This window comes from Borostomias antarcticus, assembly GCF_949987555.1.
Source record: "Borostomias antarcticus genome assembly, chromosome: 23".
Lineage (NCBI taxonomy): Eukaryota > Metazoa > Chordata > Actinopteri > Stomiiformes > Stomiidae > Borostomias > Borostomias antarcticus.
Window position 1 is genome coordinate 17342997 of NC_140256.1, and position 12500 is coordinate 17355496.

The following is a 12500-nucleotide window of genomic DNA, read 5'->3' on the forward strand; positions in this document are numbered from 1 at the left end:
TCCGCCTGTCTGTCTCTGTGTGTCAGCGTGTCTGTGCGTCCGCCTGTCTGTCTCTGTGTGTCAGCGTGTCTGTGCGTCCGCCTGTCTGTCTCTGTGTGTCAGCGTGTCTGTGCGTCCGCCTGTCTGTCTCTGTGTGTCAGCGTGTCTGTGCGTCCGCCTGTCTGTCTCTGTGTGTCAGCGTGTCTGTGCGTCCGCCTGTCTGTCTTTGTGTGTCAGCGTGTCTGTGCGTCCGCCTGTCTGTCTCTCTGTGTCGGCGTGTCTGTGCGTCCACCTGTCTGTCTCTGTGTGTCAGCGTGTCTGTGCGTCCGCCTGTCTGTCTCTGTGTGTCAGCGTGTCTGTGCGTCCGCCTGTCTGTCTCTGTGTGACAGCGTGTCTGTGCGTCCGCCTGTCTGTCTCTGTGTGTCAGCGTGTCTGTGCGTCCGCCTGTCTGTCTCTGTGTGTCAGCGTGTCTGTGCGTCCGCCTGTCTGTCTCTCTGTGTCAGCGTGTCTGTGCGTCCGCCTGTCTGTCTCTGTGTGTCAGCGTGTCTGTGCGTCCGCCTGTCTGTCTCTGTGTGTCAGCGTGTCTGTGCGTCCGCCTGTCTGTCTCTGTGTGTCAGCGTGTCTGTGCGTCCGCCTGTCTGTCTCTGTGTGTCAGCGTGTCTGTGCGTCCGCCTGTCTGTCTCTGTGTGTTAGCGTGTCTGTGCGTCCGCCTGTCTGTCTCTGTGTGTCAGCGTATATGTGCGTCCGCCTGTCTGTCTCTGTGTGTCAGCGTGTCTGTGCGTCCGCCTGTCTGTCTCTGTGTGTCAGTGTGTCTGTGCGTCCGCCTGTCTGTCTCTGTGTGTCAGCGTGTCTGTGCGTCCGCCTGTCTGTCTCTGTGTGTTAGCGTGTCTGTGCGTCCGCCTGTCTGTCTCTGTGTGTCAGCGTGTCTGTGCGTCCGCCTGTCTGTCTCTGTGTGTCAGCGTGTCTGTGCGTCCGCCTGTCTGTCTCTGTGTGTCAGCGTGTCTGTGCGTCCGCCTGTCTGTCTCTGTGTGTCAGCGTGTCTGTGCGTCCGCCTGTCTGTCTCTGTGTGTCAGCGTGTCTGTGCCTCCGCCTGTCTGTCTCTGTGTGTCAGCGTGTCTGTGCGTCCGCCTGTCTGTCTCTGTGTGTCAGCGTGTCTGTGCGTCCGCCTGTCTGTCTCTGTGTGTCAGCGTGTCTGTGCGTCCGCCTGTCTGTCTCTGTGTGTCAGCGTGTCTGTGCGTCCGCCTGTCTGTCTCTGTGTGTCAGCGTGTCTGTGCGTCCGCCTGTCTGTCTCTGTGTGTCAGCGTGTCTGTGCGTCCGCCTGTCTGTCTCTGTGTGTCAGCGTGTCTGTGCGTCCGCCTGTCTGTCTCTGTGTGTCAGCGTGTCTGTGCCTCCGCCTGTCTGTCTCTGTGTGTCAGCGTGTCTGTGCGTCCGCCTGTCTGTCTCTGTGTGTCAGCGTGTCTGTGCGTCCGCCTGTCTGTCTCTGTGTGTCAGCGTGTCTGTGCGTCCGCCTGTCTGTCTGCCTGGAGAACCTTTCATTTCCCTCCCCTCTGCAGCCCCCCCTGCAGCCATGCTAATTCTGTTTACCCTAACAAACAGGTTTACCCTAACGAACAGGCTTCACCGTAGCGCTGGAATAAGGTTGGGGGCGGTTGGGGGTGTGGGGGCGGGGGGGCGGGGGCGGTTGGGGCTGCGCCACCGCAATTATACTTTCACTCCATCACCCAGGGGCACTCTAGCTCAGATCTCCATAACATTGGCGTGACAGAGAGAGAGAGAGAAAGAGAGACAGAGAGAGAGACAGAGAGAGAGAGAGACAAAGAGACAGAGAGAGAGAGAGAGAGAGAGGAAGGCGAGGGAGAATAATACAGTAGTTTATATTTCACACTAGGCTCTGGTTTGCTACATCGGCTGTGTGATGTAAGAGTCTAACTTCGCACACCTGCCGCCGTCACTCACCTATGGGGGTCTTTGGCACTCACGATGATATGAACACATTCTCTCTTGCTGAAGGCTCTCTCTATCCACGACTTCTGTGCCTGGGGAGAGAACAGAGGACAGAGAGTGCTCAGTGTCATCGCTCCCTCACAAACTCACTCACATCGCACTTGACAGAGCTTTTAGCACGCAGGGGTGGGTTAGGAGGGGGGTGGGGGGCAGACGGGGGTGGGTTAGGAGGGGGGTGGGGGGCAGACGGTTAGCAGGAGCAGACGGGGGTGGGTTAGGAGGGGGGTGGGGGGCAGACGGTTAGCAGGAGCAGACAGGGGTGGGTTAGGAGGGGGGTGGGGGGCAGACAGGGGTGGGTCTATGGAGTCACAGAGACGGCTGGCAGACCGGTCATGGAAAGCGTAGGGTTGTCCAGACCCTATTATTGCCGTTTCTGACACAGACCTCTCTTCAAATAAAGCACACACAGAAGTACAACACAAACGAGTTCCCACTCACTCTCTGAAAGCACACCGCAGATCGATACAGGAAAGAGAACCGTTCTGTACAGAGAGCCGCGAAGAGAACAGTTGGGTACGGATAATAGTTCAGTCAACCACCCTAAATCTGAGGCTCTCCCATCGTTCCTGCTCCCTGGATGGGGAGAGGGCCTGGCGTTCTCTATCCTGCTCCCTGGTTGGGGAGAGGGCCTGGCGTTCTGGGGAGAGGGCCTGGCGTTCTCTATCCTGCTCCCTGGTTGGGGAGAGGGCCTGGCGTTCTGGGGAGAGGGTCTGGTGTTCTGAGGAGAGGGCCTGGCGTTCTGGGGAGAGAGCCTGGCGTTCTCTATCCTGCTCCCTGGATGGGGAGAGGGCCTGGCGTTCTGGGGAGAGAGCCTGGCGTTCTGGGGAGAGGGTCTGGTGTTCTGAGGAGAGGGCCTGGCGTTCTGGGGAGAGAGCCTGGCGTTCTCTATCCTGCTCCCTGGTTGGGGAGAGGTCCTGGCGTTCTCTATCCTGCTCCCTGGTTGGGGAGAGGGCCTGGCGTTCTGAGGAGAGGGCCTGGCGTTCTGGGGAGAGGGCCTGGCGTTCTGGGGAGAGGGCCTGGCGTTCTGAGGAGAGGGCCTGGCGTTCTGGGGAGAGGGCCTGGCGTTCTGGGGAGAGGGCCTGGCGTTCTGGGGAGAGGGCCTGGCATTCTGGGGAGAGGGCCTGGCGTTCTGGGGAGAGAGCCTGGCGTTCTCTATCCTGCTCCCTGGTTGGGGAGAGGGCCTGGCGTTCTGGGGAGAGAGCCTGGCGTTCTGGGGAGAGGGTCTGGCGTTCTCTATCCTGCTCCCTGGTTGGGGAGAGAGCCTGGCGTTCTGGGGAGAGGGTCTGGCGTTCTGGGGAGAGGGCCTGGCGTTCTGGGGAGAGGGCCTGGCGTTCTGGGGAGAGTGCCTGGCGTTCTGGGGAGAGGGCCTGGCGTTCTGAGGAGAGGGCCTGGCATTCTGGGGAGAGGGCCTGGCGTTCTGGGGAGAGAGCCTGGCGTTCTCTATCCTGCTCCCTGGTTGGGGAGAGGGCCTGGCGTTCTGGGGAGAGGGTCTGGCGTTCTGGGGAGAGGGCCTGGCGTTCTGGGGAGAGAGCCTGGCGTTCTCTATCCTGCTCCCTGGATGGGGAGAGGGCCTGGCGTTCTGGGGAGAGGGCCTGGCGTTCTGGGGAGAGGGCCTGGCGTTCTGGGGAGAGGGCCTGGCGTTCTGGGGAGAGGGCCTGGCGTTCTGGGGAGAGGGCCTGGCGTTCTCTATCCTGCTCTCTGGTTGGGGAGAGGGCCTCTGGCGTTCTCGCCTCCACAAACACTCTCCATTAGAATGGGGCAGAGCAGCGGCACGGCCACACGACCGCCCAGGGGTTTATTGGTCTAATAGAGAGATCTTGAAGAGAGAGGCATGCGGTCCCTGAGGGATTACTCAAGTCACTTCCCTATGATACACTCTGGTGAATTGAAATGCTAAGCCCGACAGTTGGGCAATGCCTCGTTGCGTACATAATCGTAGACATTAATATAGTGTGTAAAACATACAGAGCTACACTCTTGAGTCTTGACACACACACGCACGCACACGAACACACTCACGCGCGCGCACACAGACACACACACTTAACCACATTATGCTAATCCATGTACAAAAACATACATGGGCAGAACTGTAGCACCTATTGAGTTTGAAGTCAGGAATGGTGTGAACCATCGTGTGACTGCACGTTCACTCAGGCGGTACATTCTGCTGGACTCTCTCAGATATCTGCGGTTCTCCGGTCGGTTCCTGTGGACTACGTGAATATGGAACACTTCCTAATTTCCTCAGGATTCCAGCAGAGATGTGAGCCAATGGTAACCAAGCGTGTGTGTTGGATGTGTTGAGGTCATGTCACAAGTGTTTGCCATGTCTCTCCTATGATGTTATTAGCCTCTCTTACTCTGAAAATGTAATTTAATGTTATTTATTGCTCTATAAATGTTCTTAGCCGGTAGACAAACATACTCCAGGAGCTTGCTCGATCGCCTTGTTGAGAGGGGTCAGGGAAGAATTTTTACAGCTCACTTATCTGGCCCCCGGGTGATTACTGTTTTTTTGCTTCCCTCTGGAATATGTAGAGAGTGGGTCGTATGCCCACCTCCCTTGTTCTCTGTAAAGCGCATTGTGTTGCCTCTGGGTATGAAATAAGCTATACAAATAAAGCTTTGATTGATTGATTGATTGATGGAACACTTCCTAATTTCCTCAGGATTCCAGCAGAGATGTGAGCCAATGGTAACGAAGCGTGTGTGTTGGATGTGTTGAGGTCATGTCTACTGCTGGACTGAGACAATTACCCTGCCAAAGCCAGAACAGAACAGCAGAAAGGCACATGAGGGCATTACACAGTACACATGCATGCACACAGACGCACACACATACACATTTATATTACAGACATTCAGCAGATGTTTTTATCCAAAGTGACTTACAATAATTGCATTTAACAATCGGTGGTCAAGTTTACTACTACTCAGAACTCATGAGTGTATCTCCTTTCTAATCAAATGACTACGAGTAAAGTCAAAGTTAGTTGTACAAGAATAGCTAAATACAAATACAACAGGTACTAAGAGGTACACAAACACACACACACACACACACGTGCACTCAGTCATCAAAAAAACGCAAATCTACACACAAACATCGTGATTCTGATACAGACTAGCTCACGAGTCAGTCTCAGCTCGCCAAACTAATGAAACCAGGAAGGAAAAATACACACATCACTTCCTGTTAATAGGGGTCGCCTCAGCCCGTCGAGGAACAGGAAGTCCAGGGTTGTCGCCGTGAGGTGTTTTGCGGGGGATGGTGCGTAACCGAGGGGCGTCCGGAACATCCTTTCTCACCCCCCCCCCCCCCCCCCACCACCCCCCCCACCAACGACCCGACAGGACAGAAACGGGACAACTACAGACACACGGGGTGGGGCTGGACGGGGACGGACCCCAACTCCCTAAACCGCAGCGGGGGGACGCGCCGGCGCTCTCAACAAAAGGGGGGGGGGCTTTTCCGCCTTTCACTCTGGGAGAGCTGCCATTCCCCTCGTCCCAGCGCCCCCCTGCTTGTACAGGGCTTACCCCCCTCGCCGAGAGCAAGAACAACACGCTCTCCGTCCGCCTGGCTGGCCCTGTCAGCCCGCGGCACGCCAAACCCCGCCGCCGCCGCCACCGGCGATAACCCCCACCCCCCAACCCTCCCCCCTCCCCGACATCCCACCCCCTGGGGCTGCGCAGGGCGGGGCGGCACCCCACACAGGCACACTTACCCTGACACCAGGCGTCCTGTGATTAACCATCCCTCTGGGGAACCCGAGCCTCGGACGCCCGGGGGGAGGGGAGGGGCAGGGGAGGTTAGGGGGGCTACGTTCGCCGGTCCCACCTGACCGCGATGACTCAGCGAGCCGCAGTACCGCCCCCAAACCCACCCCCACCTCCACCCCGCTCCCCGCTGCCCCTCCACAGCCCTGCCGACCTACCACCTCCCCCCACGGCAGGCTGCGGCCGCGTATTCATACGCCGACAGCACGAGCACAAAGTAGATCCCTGCCCTCCGTTTGAGAGGAGATGAGGTTTTGACAGCGGCTTGGGTCCTCGTGCTCCTGGAAGACCAGCGTCTAGCACCAGGCCAAAACAGCCTGATAATAAAGACAGTCAAATAATGAGGTAATCACACCTCAATCACACACTCCTGCTCCCCCTCCCATCCTCATTTCTCTCTCCCTCGTTCTCTCTCTCCTTCACTATCCCTCTCTCAAACCCTCCGATGCTGAGATGGAGTGATGAGATGGCACATGTCCAGCGCCCCCGTTGGCTAATTAAGTTCTAACACTGGGGTGCAAGCCCGCCGTCTGCCAGGGCATGAGAAGGTGTGTGTGTGTTTGCATGTGTGCGTGTGTGTGCGTGTGTGTGTGTGTGTGTGTGTGTGTGTGTGTGAGCTATGGCGTGCTGCAGCATCTGAGACGGTGTCTGACAGCCTGGTTCTGACTCCACAATAGACCAACACCTTCCTTCCCTCCCTCCCTCTCTCTCTCTCTCTCTCTCTCTCTCTCTCTCTCTCTCTCTCTCTCTCTCCCTCTCTCTCACTCTCTCTCCCTCTCTCTCTCTCTCTCTCTCTCTCCCTCTCTCTCACTCTCTCTCCCTCTCTCTCTCTCTCACTCTCTCTCCCTCTCTCTCTCTCTCTCTCTCCCTCTCTCTCTCTCTCTCTCTCTCTCTCCCTCCCTCCCTCTCTCTCTCTCTCTCTCTCTCTCTCTCTCTCTCTCTCTCCTCTCTCTCTCACTCTCTCTCCCTCTCTCTCTCTCTCACTCTCTCTCCCTCTCTCTCTCTCTCTCTCCCTCTCTCTCTCTCTCTCTCTCTCTCTCTCTCTCTCTCTCTCCCTCTCTCTCTCTCTCTCTCTCTCTCTCTCTCTCTCTCTCTCTCTTCTTCCATAATTGACACAGGTAGGGAGCCAGATAAACACTGCACCAAATTAACAGCCAACTGCCTCCCAGTATGTATTCAAACCCAACCCAAGCAATCAACAACACGACTAGGATTTTCTTCCCAGGTATAGCTCAGCGTGTTCCATTGGTTGACATACAAGTGACAAACAGTACAATACTGGTATTGACTCATCTGCAACCATTATGGAAAAGTCTTAATAAGAGTTTGAGCCTAATCTGAACTTAATCAGCCGTGAACTTCCATAATTTGTGAATTTCTGTTATTTAATTCCGCTAGAGACTTGGTCCGGTTAAGTGCTGTCAAAACAAAACTGTTGAATCATCCTGTGTGTTCAATAAGGGGTATGTGTGAATGTATTTTATGATTTTTCTTTCTTTCTGTGTGTGAAGAGTGTGGTTTGGTGGTACCAGCTCACTAACACCAGGAGATGGACAGTGTGAAGAGTGTGGTTTGGTGGTACCAGCTCACTAACACCAGGAGATAGACAGTGTGAAGAGTGTGGTTTGGTGGTACCAGCTCACTAACACCAGGAGATAGACAGTGTGAAGAGTGTGGTTTGGTGGTACCAGCTCACTAACACCAGGAGATAGACTGGTTTCGTGGTACCAGCTCACTAACACCAGGAGATAGACAGTGGCAGAGTGTAGCCTACTGTACTTACAGGGATGACATCTTTTTCATAAATATGCCTGGACACAATACAAACAAAATGTCCCCTGTCTATTGAATCAAATATAGCACTATTTAGCACCTTTTGCGCAAGTGACTATGTAGATATAGTGCTCTGACAGGGGAAAGATAATGAAAGTATTAATATAATAGAAAGAGGAATATTACATTAATACACTATTACTACTTACTACTATTACTATTATCACTGGGGTGCACGCCCGCTGTCTGCCAAGGCATGAGAAGATGTGTGTGTGTGTGTGTGTGTGTGTGTGTGTGTGTGTGTGTGTGTGTGTGTGTGTGTGTGTGTGTATGTGTATGTGTGTGTGCTCTGGCTGACTGCTTGCACAGCGGGAAGCGTCTTGGACGGGAGGAAGCGAGCGGATAGTTAGGTGTGTGTCAGCCTGTTATAAAGGTCCTATCCAGGGATTAGCACTCCTGCTGACAATTTCTATTATTTCTTTCTGCTAGAGACAAGTTTCCCTCGGTCCAATTATTTTCACGGTGAATATGGAGGATATAGTTAAGAAGCATCACTGTTACAGGAGTTCGCCTGCCAAAGGATTATCTGTCAAAATCAAACCTGCACTTGTTAATCACCCTGCGTTAAATAAGAGGGAAATTAATTATCTTACGTATCTTTCTTTCTGTCTGTGAGTGAGAGTGCTTTCATGCTACCATCATTCCATAATCTACCATAATTGACCGAGGAAAGGGGCCAGACAAATTACCAGCCAACTGCCTCTCAGTATTTGTTCAAAAGTTCCAAACAAACAAATAAACAACAACAACACGACTATGACTTCTTTCCAGATATCGCTCAGCCTGTTCTATTGGTTGACATACAATGGTATTGACTATTGACTAATTCATTTGCAACCAATATGGAAAAGTCTTAATATGAGTTTGTGTCTAATCCTAATCTAGGCTGCTGTGCATTTCCCTAATCTGAACATTTCTGTGCTTTCATTCTGCTAGAGACACATTCCCCGTTAAGTCCAGTTAATTGCTGTCACAGTGAATATAGAGGACACAGTTAAGAGGAATGTCACTGTTACAGGAGTTAGCCTGCCACAGGACTACCTGTCAAAACAGAGTGTTGACTTTTTAATTACCCTGTGTGTTAATTAGAGGGAAAGTATCTTATCTTTCCTTCTGTCTGTGAAGAGTGGTTTCATGGTTGAATGCAATGCTCTGACAGGGGAAATAATAATGAATGAATTAATATAATAGACATATACATCAAATTTGCATCAAATTATAGATTTGATTTGACTTGTAAGACAATTAATATAAAGTGAAACATAAAAATAACTTGTATTCTCTTGTGCTTTCAGTGGCCTTTTCACTGCATGCTTAAAAGCACTTTTTTTCTTTGTCTCATCTATTTCATGACATAAATTGCATAAATTATTCAAAACAAGTCAAGGGTCGCCTTGGCCATGAGGAATTTGCGCAGAAGCAAAAAACACATCTACTTCTTCAAATGAAGCCAACTCTTTCTACAAATGCAAAGTAGCACTTAATTCCCTAATGAATACACAAATAAGATCTCATTGCAGTGACCTCTCAGTGAGACAGAAACATTCAGGAAGGAAATTCAGCCAGAATCTACAAGAGAAATGTTCAGTTCAGACGAGACTATTCGGAACCAGTGTGTGTATGTCTCCACCGTGGACTGCGCCAGGCTGAAACGCCTGATTAGAAGAATATGACGAGGCTGAAGAGTTCAGACTCTTACCTGGACGTGAGGCTGCGCTGTGCCGTGGCTGTCCCATCATACGCAGCGCTGGTACTGAAGGCACAGCTCTCACTGGGCAGCAGACCCAGACCAGACCAGACCAGACCAGACCAGACCAGACCAGACCAGACCAGACCAGACCAGACCAGACCAGACCAGACCAGTCCACCCCCCAGCCTCAGGGCTAAACCACTGCCACTGTTGCCCTATGAGTCCACTGGAATGTCTATGTGTGCGTGTGTGCGTGTGTGCGTGTGTGCGTGTGCGTGCGTGTGTGTGTGTGTGTGTGTGTGTGTATATATAAGCCTAGCTAGGGGGACCCCTGAGACACAGACATGCAGACTTTCACATTACGATGAGTAAAAAAAAATAAAAGGTATCATTCTTACATGCTTCCTATACTCATTCTCTCTTCTCCCAGACGGGTTTGCTGCACACATTGTAACGCATCGGCACGATTCACATCACATCAGAGTTTGACCCTGCATGTGTGTCCGCCTGTCCCAGTGGACCTTCTGTGTGTGTGTGTGTGTGTGTGTGTGTGTGTGTGTGTGGAGCAGCCAGGCTCCTGTCACACAGTCAGAGAGCTGCTCCACCGGAGAGCAGCATGACTGGCAAGGAACCCTATTAAAGAGGACATCATGTCACTCACCTATTCATCCATCTCCATCAGTCCACAACACACACACACACACACGCACACACACACACACACACACACACACGCACACACACACACACACACACACACAAACACACACGCACTCACGCACCCCGACACCCTCAGCCTCCTATCCACAGCCAGGGCACTCGGCTCCCCTGCTCAGCACGTGACGTTCCTGACGCTGCAGAACCCCGCTGATAGACGAGGCCTGATTACAAGCTTATTTAGTCCTACGTGTTGGTGGGGTTTGTCTTTGTGTGTGTGTGTGTGTGTGTGTGTGTGTGTGTGTGTGTGTGTAGTGGGACTTTACTGCATTGTATCTGTGTGGGTGTTTGTGTACAAGCACGACTTTCATGCCTCTAGCTACTCTCCCTCCCCGATTGTAGTATTGTATTGTAGGATTGTACTGAATGTTTAACTGATGTGTGTGTGTGTGTGTGTGTGTGTGTGTGTGTACTGTACTGTTTGAGCATGCTCATTTGGGTCGGTTGGGGGTATTTTCCAGTGAGCGTGTTTTCTAGTAAGTAAGATTTAATTTAGTGCCGATTACATTATTTTCCTCAGTTTCCCCACTGTTGGGACTAATTAAAACCTGCCCACGTTACCTTGAGGCCGCCTAATCCCGGGATTACGAGCCCAGGAACGGGGGGAGGCTAAAGCAGGACTACAAAGGAGCAGCGTGACACATTAACCTCACTAGCCAACCCCCCCTCCGCCCACAGACCGGCTGTCTCAGCATCTTTCAACTGGGAAACTTGCTGGAAAAATCACCTGTTGGTCTGTTCAAGAATAACCTCCAAGGCCTGGCTAATCTGTAGTAAGCAACCTTCACTACGGTTCTGGACAAGAACGGCTGTTTGGACGCGCAGAGAACACGGCAGAGCGGCGCCGGCGGTCCAACCCACCCCTGCATCTCCCCAGGGGACTAGAACCCGGGTTCTATACTGTAGGTTCTGTGACGAGCCTCTTCTGATTGGACTTTGAGGAGGTCAGGTCGGGGTGCCAGGGAGCCAATGAGGGCTGAGGAATGCCGCAGGCTCACGGCCCCGTTGGCCCTATAGGAGTGACCTGCTCTCATACAGACGCATACATCACCTCCCCCACAGCAGCGCAGCGGGACGAGAACCCGGGGACTGGGTTTGAGATTGTTCCTCTGCATGTGAGGCAGGGCCGTCTGTAGGTTCTGGACAATCACAGAACGGCCGCCCGGCGATAACGGCCGTCGGCCGCCAGGTGGCCGCTAGGATAACCTCAGCACCCCCCCAACCCCCCCCCCCCCCTCCCCCGTCGACCAATCGCGCAGCTGTTTTTCCGTCCCAGCACGTCCCTGATGTGAGGTGAATTGAGGTGAGGTGAAGTGATTGATCGAGCCCAGTTCCCCAAACTACACACTCATGTCAACAAAATGCAGCTAAATGGATGTCTCACAACAAACGGCTCCCCTCAGGTGCGTGCTTGAGACAGCGAAAGACGGTTATTGTACAGTTCAAGCAGATAAAGGCTCTTCTGGTTAACCTCCAATGGACTTGTAATGAGCTGGGATGACCTGGAGGGTTTTTTTGTGTTTTTTTTCTTCATTTTCTTTTACATTTTAATGAAGTTTCGAATGGATTTAATGTGCATTTCCAGAGGTAAATCTGAGGTCCTTTCTCCTCCAAGAAGCAACTAGACAACCGTCTCTTCTGCCCCCATCGGGTCTCCTGTGGCCTGCAGGCTTTTATATAGAGCGTTGACTGGGCCTGCGGTTGGACTGATTCGCTCTGTGTGATTAGGAATACATGACTCAGTTTCCTCCAACACAACCTTAGCAGAGAGACGGCTCCACTTCCAGACAACCAGGCCACTGAACCCACCGAACCGTGGGGCCCTTCTAGCCTGCCATCCATAGTGATGAGCTGGGCCGGGTCTCCAGGTCCTCCAGCCTGCCTGTCTGCCCGGTCGGGTCGGATCTGGGGCCTCTGGAGGGCCGGCCGCTTCAGAGGAGTGCTCTTGACTCAGCCTCATCCATACTGGATGATGGCAGCTGCTACACATGAACAGACATGAAACAGGCCTTTCACCCCGAGATCTTACCTGGAGATCCAGACTCACGCTGAGTATTACTGGAAAGCTCTCCTATACGTACAAACACACAGCACATATTACCACCACAACGCCGCATGTTTTAAACATGTTGTGTAACACTTCCTGAATCATGACCCCCTGCATAACCCGGCCTACATGCTGTAAAAACACACATGTGCACACACACACACACACACACACAGACACACACACACACAGACACCGACACAGACACAGACACAGACACACACACACACACACACACACACACACACACACACAGACACCGACACAGACACACACACACACACACACACACACACACACACACACACACAGACACAGACACAGACACAGACACAGACACACACACACACACACACACGCACACACACGCATACACACATACACACACACACACACACACACACACACACACACAGACACAGACACAGACACAGACACAGACACAGA

General features: G+C 52.8%; 1 protein-coding gene across 11 annotated transcripts in view; it reads right to left on the reverse strand.

The window, feature by feature from the left end:
• trpm3 (transient receptor potential cation channel, subfamily M, member 3) overlaps positions 1–12500 on the reverse strand; it is a gene marked incomplete at both ends in the record, with an annotated part of 160975 nt that overhangs the window by 69888 nt on the left and 78587 nt on the right. For all 11 annotated transcript variants that reach the window (XM_084457247.1, XM_084457245.1, XM_084457244.1 and 8 more), the window contains one exon: positions 1936–2015. In XM_084457247.1, coding sequence (XP_084313373.1) covers positions 1936–2015 — 80 coding nt within the window. The remainder of the gene's footprint in view (positions 1–1935; positions 2016–12500) is intronic.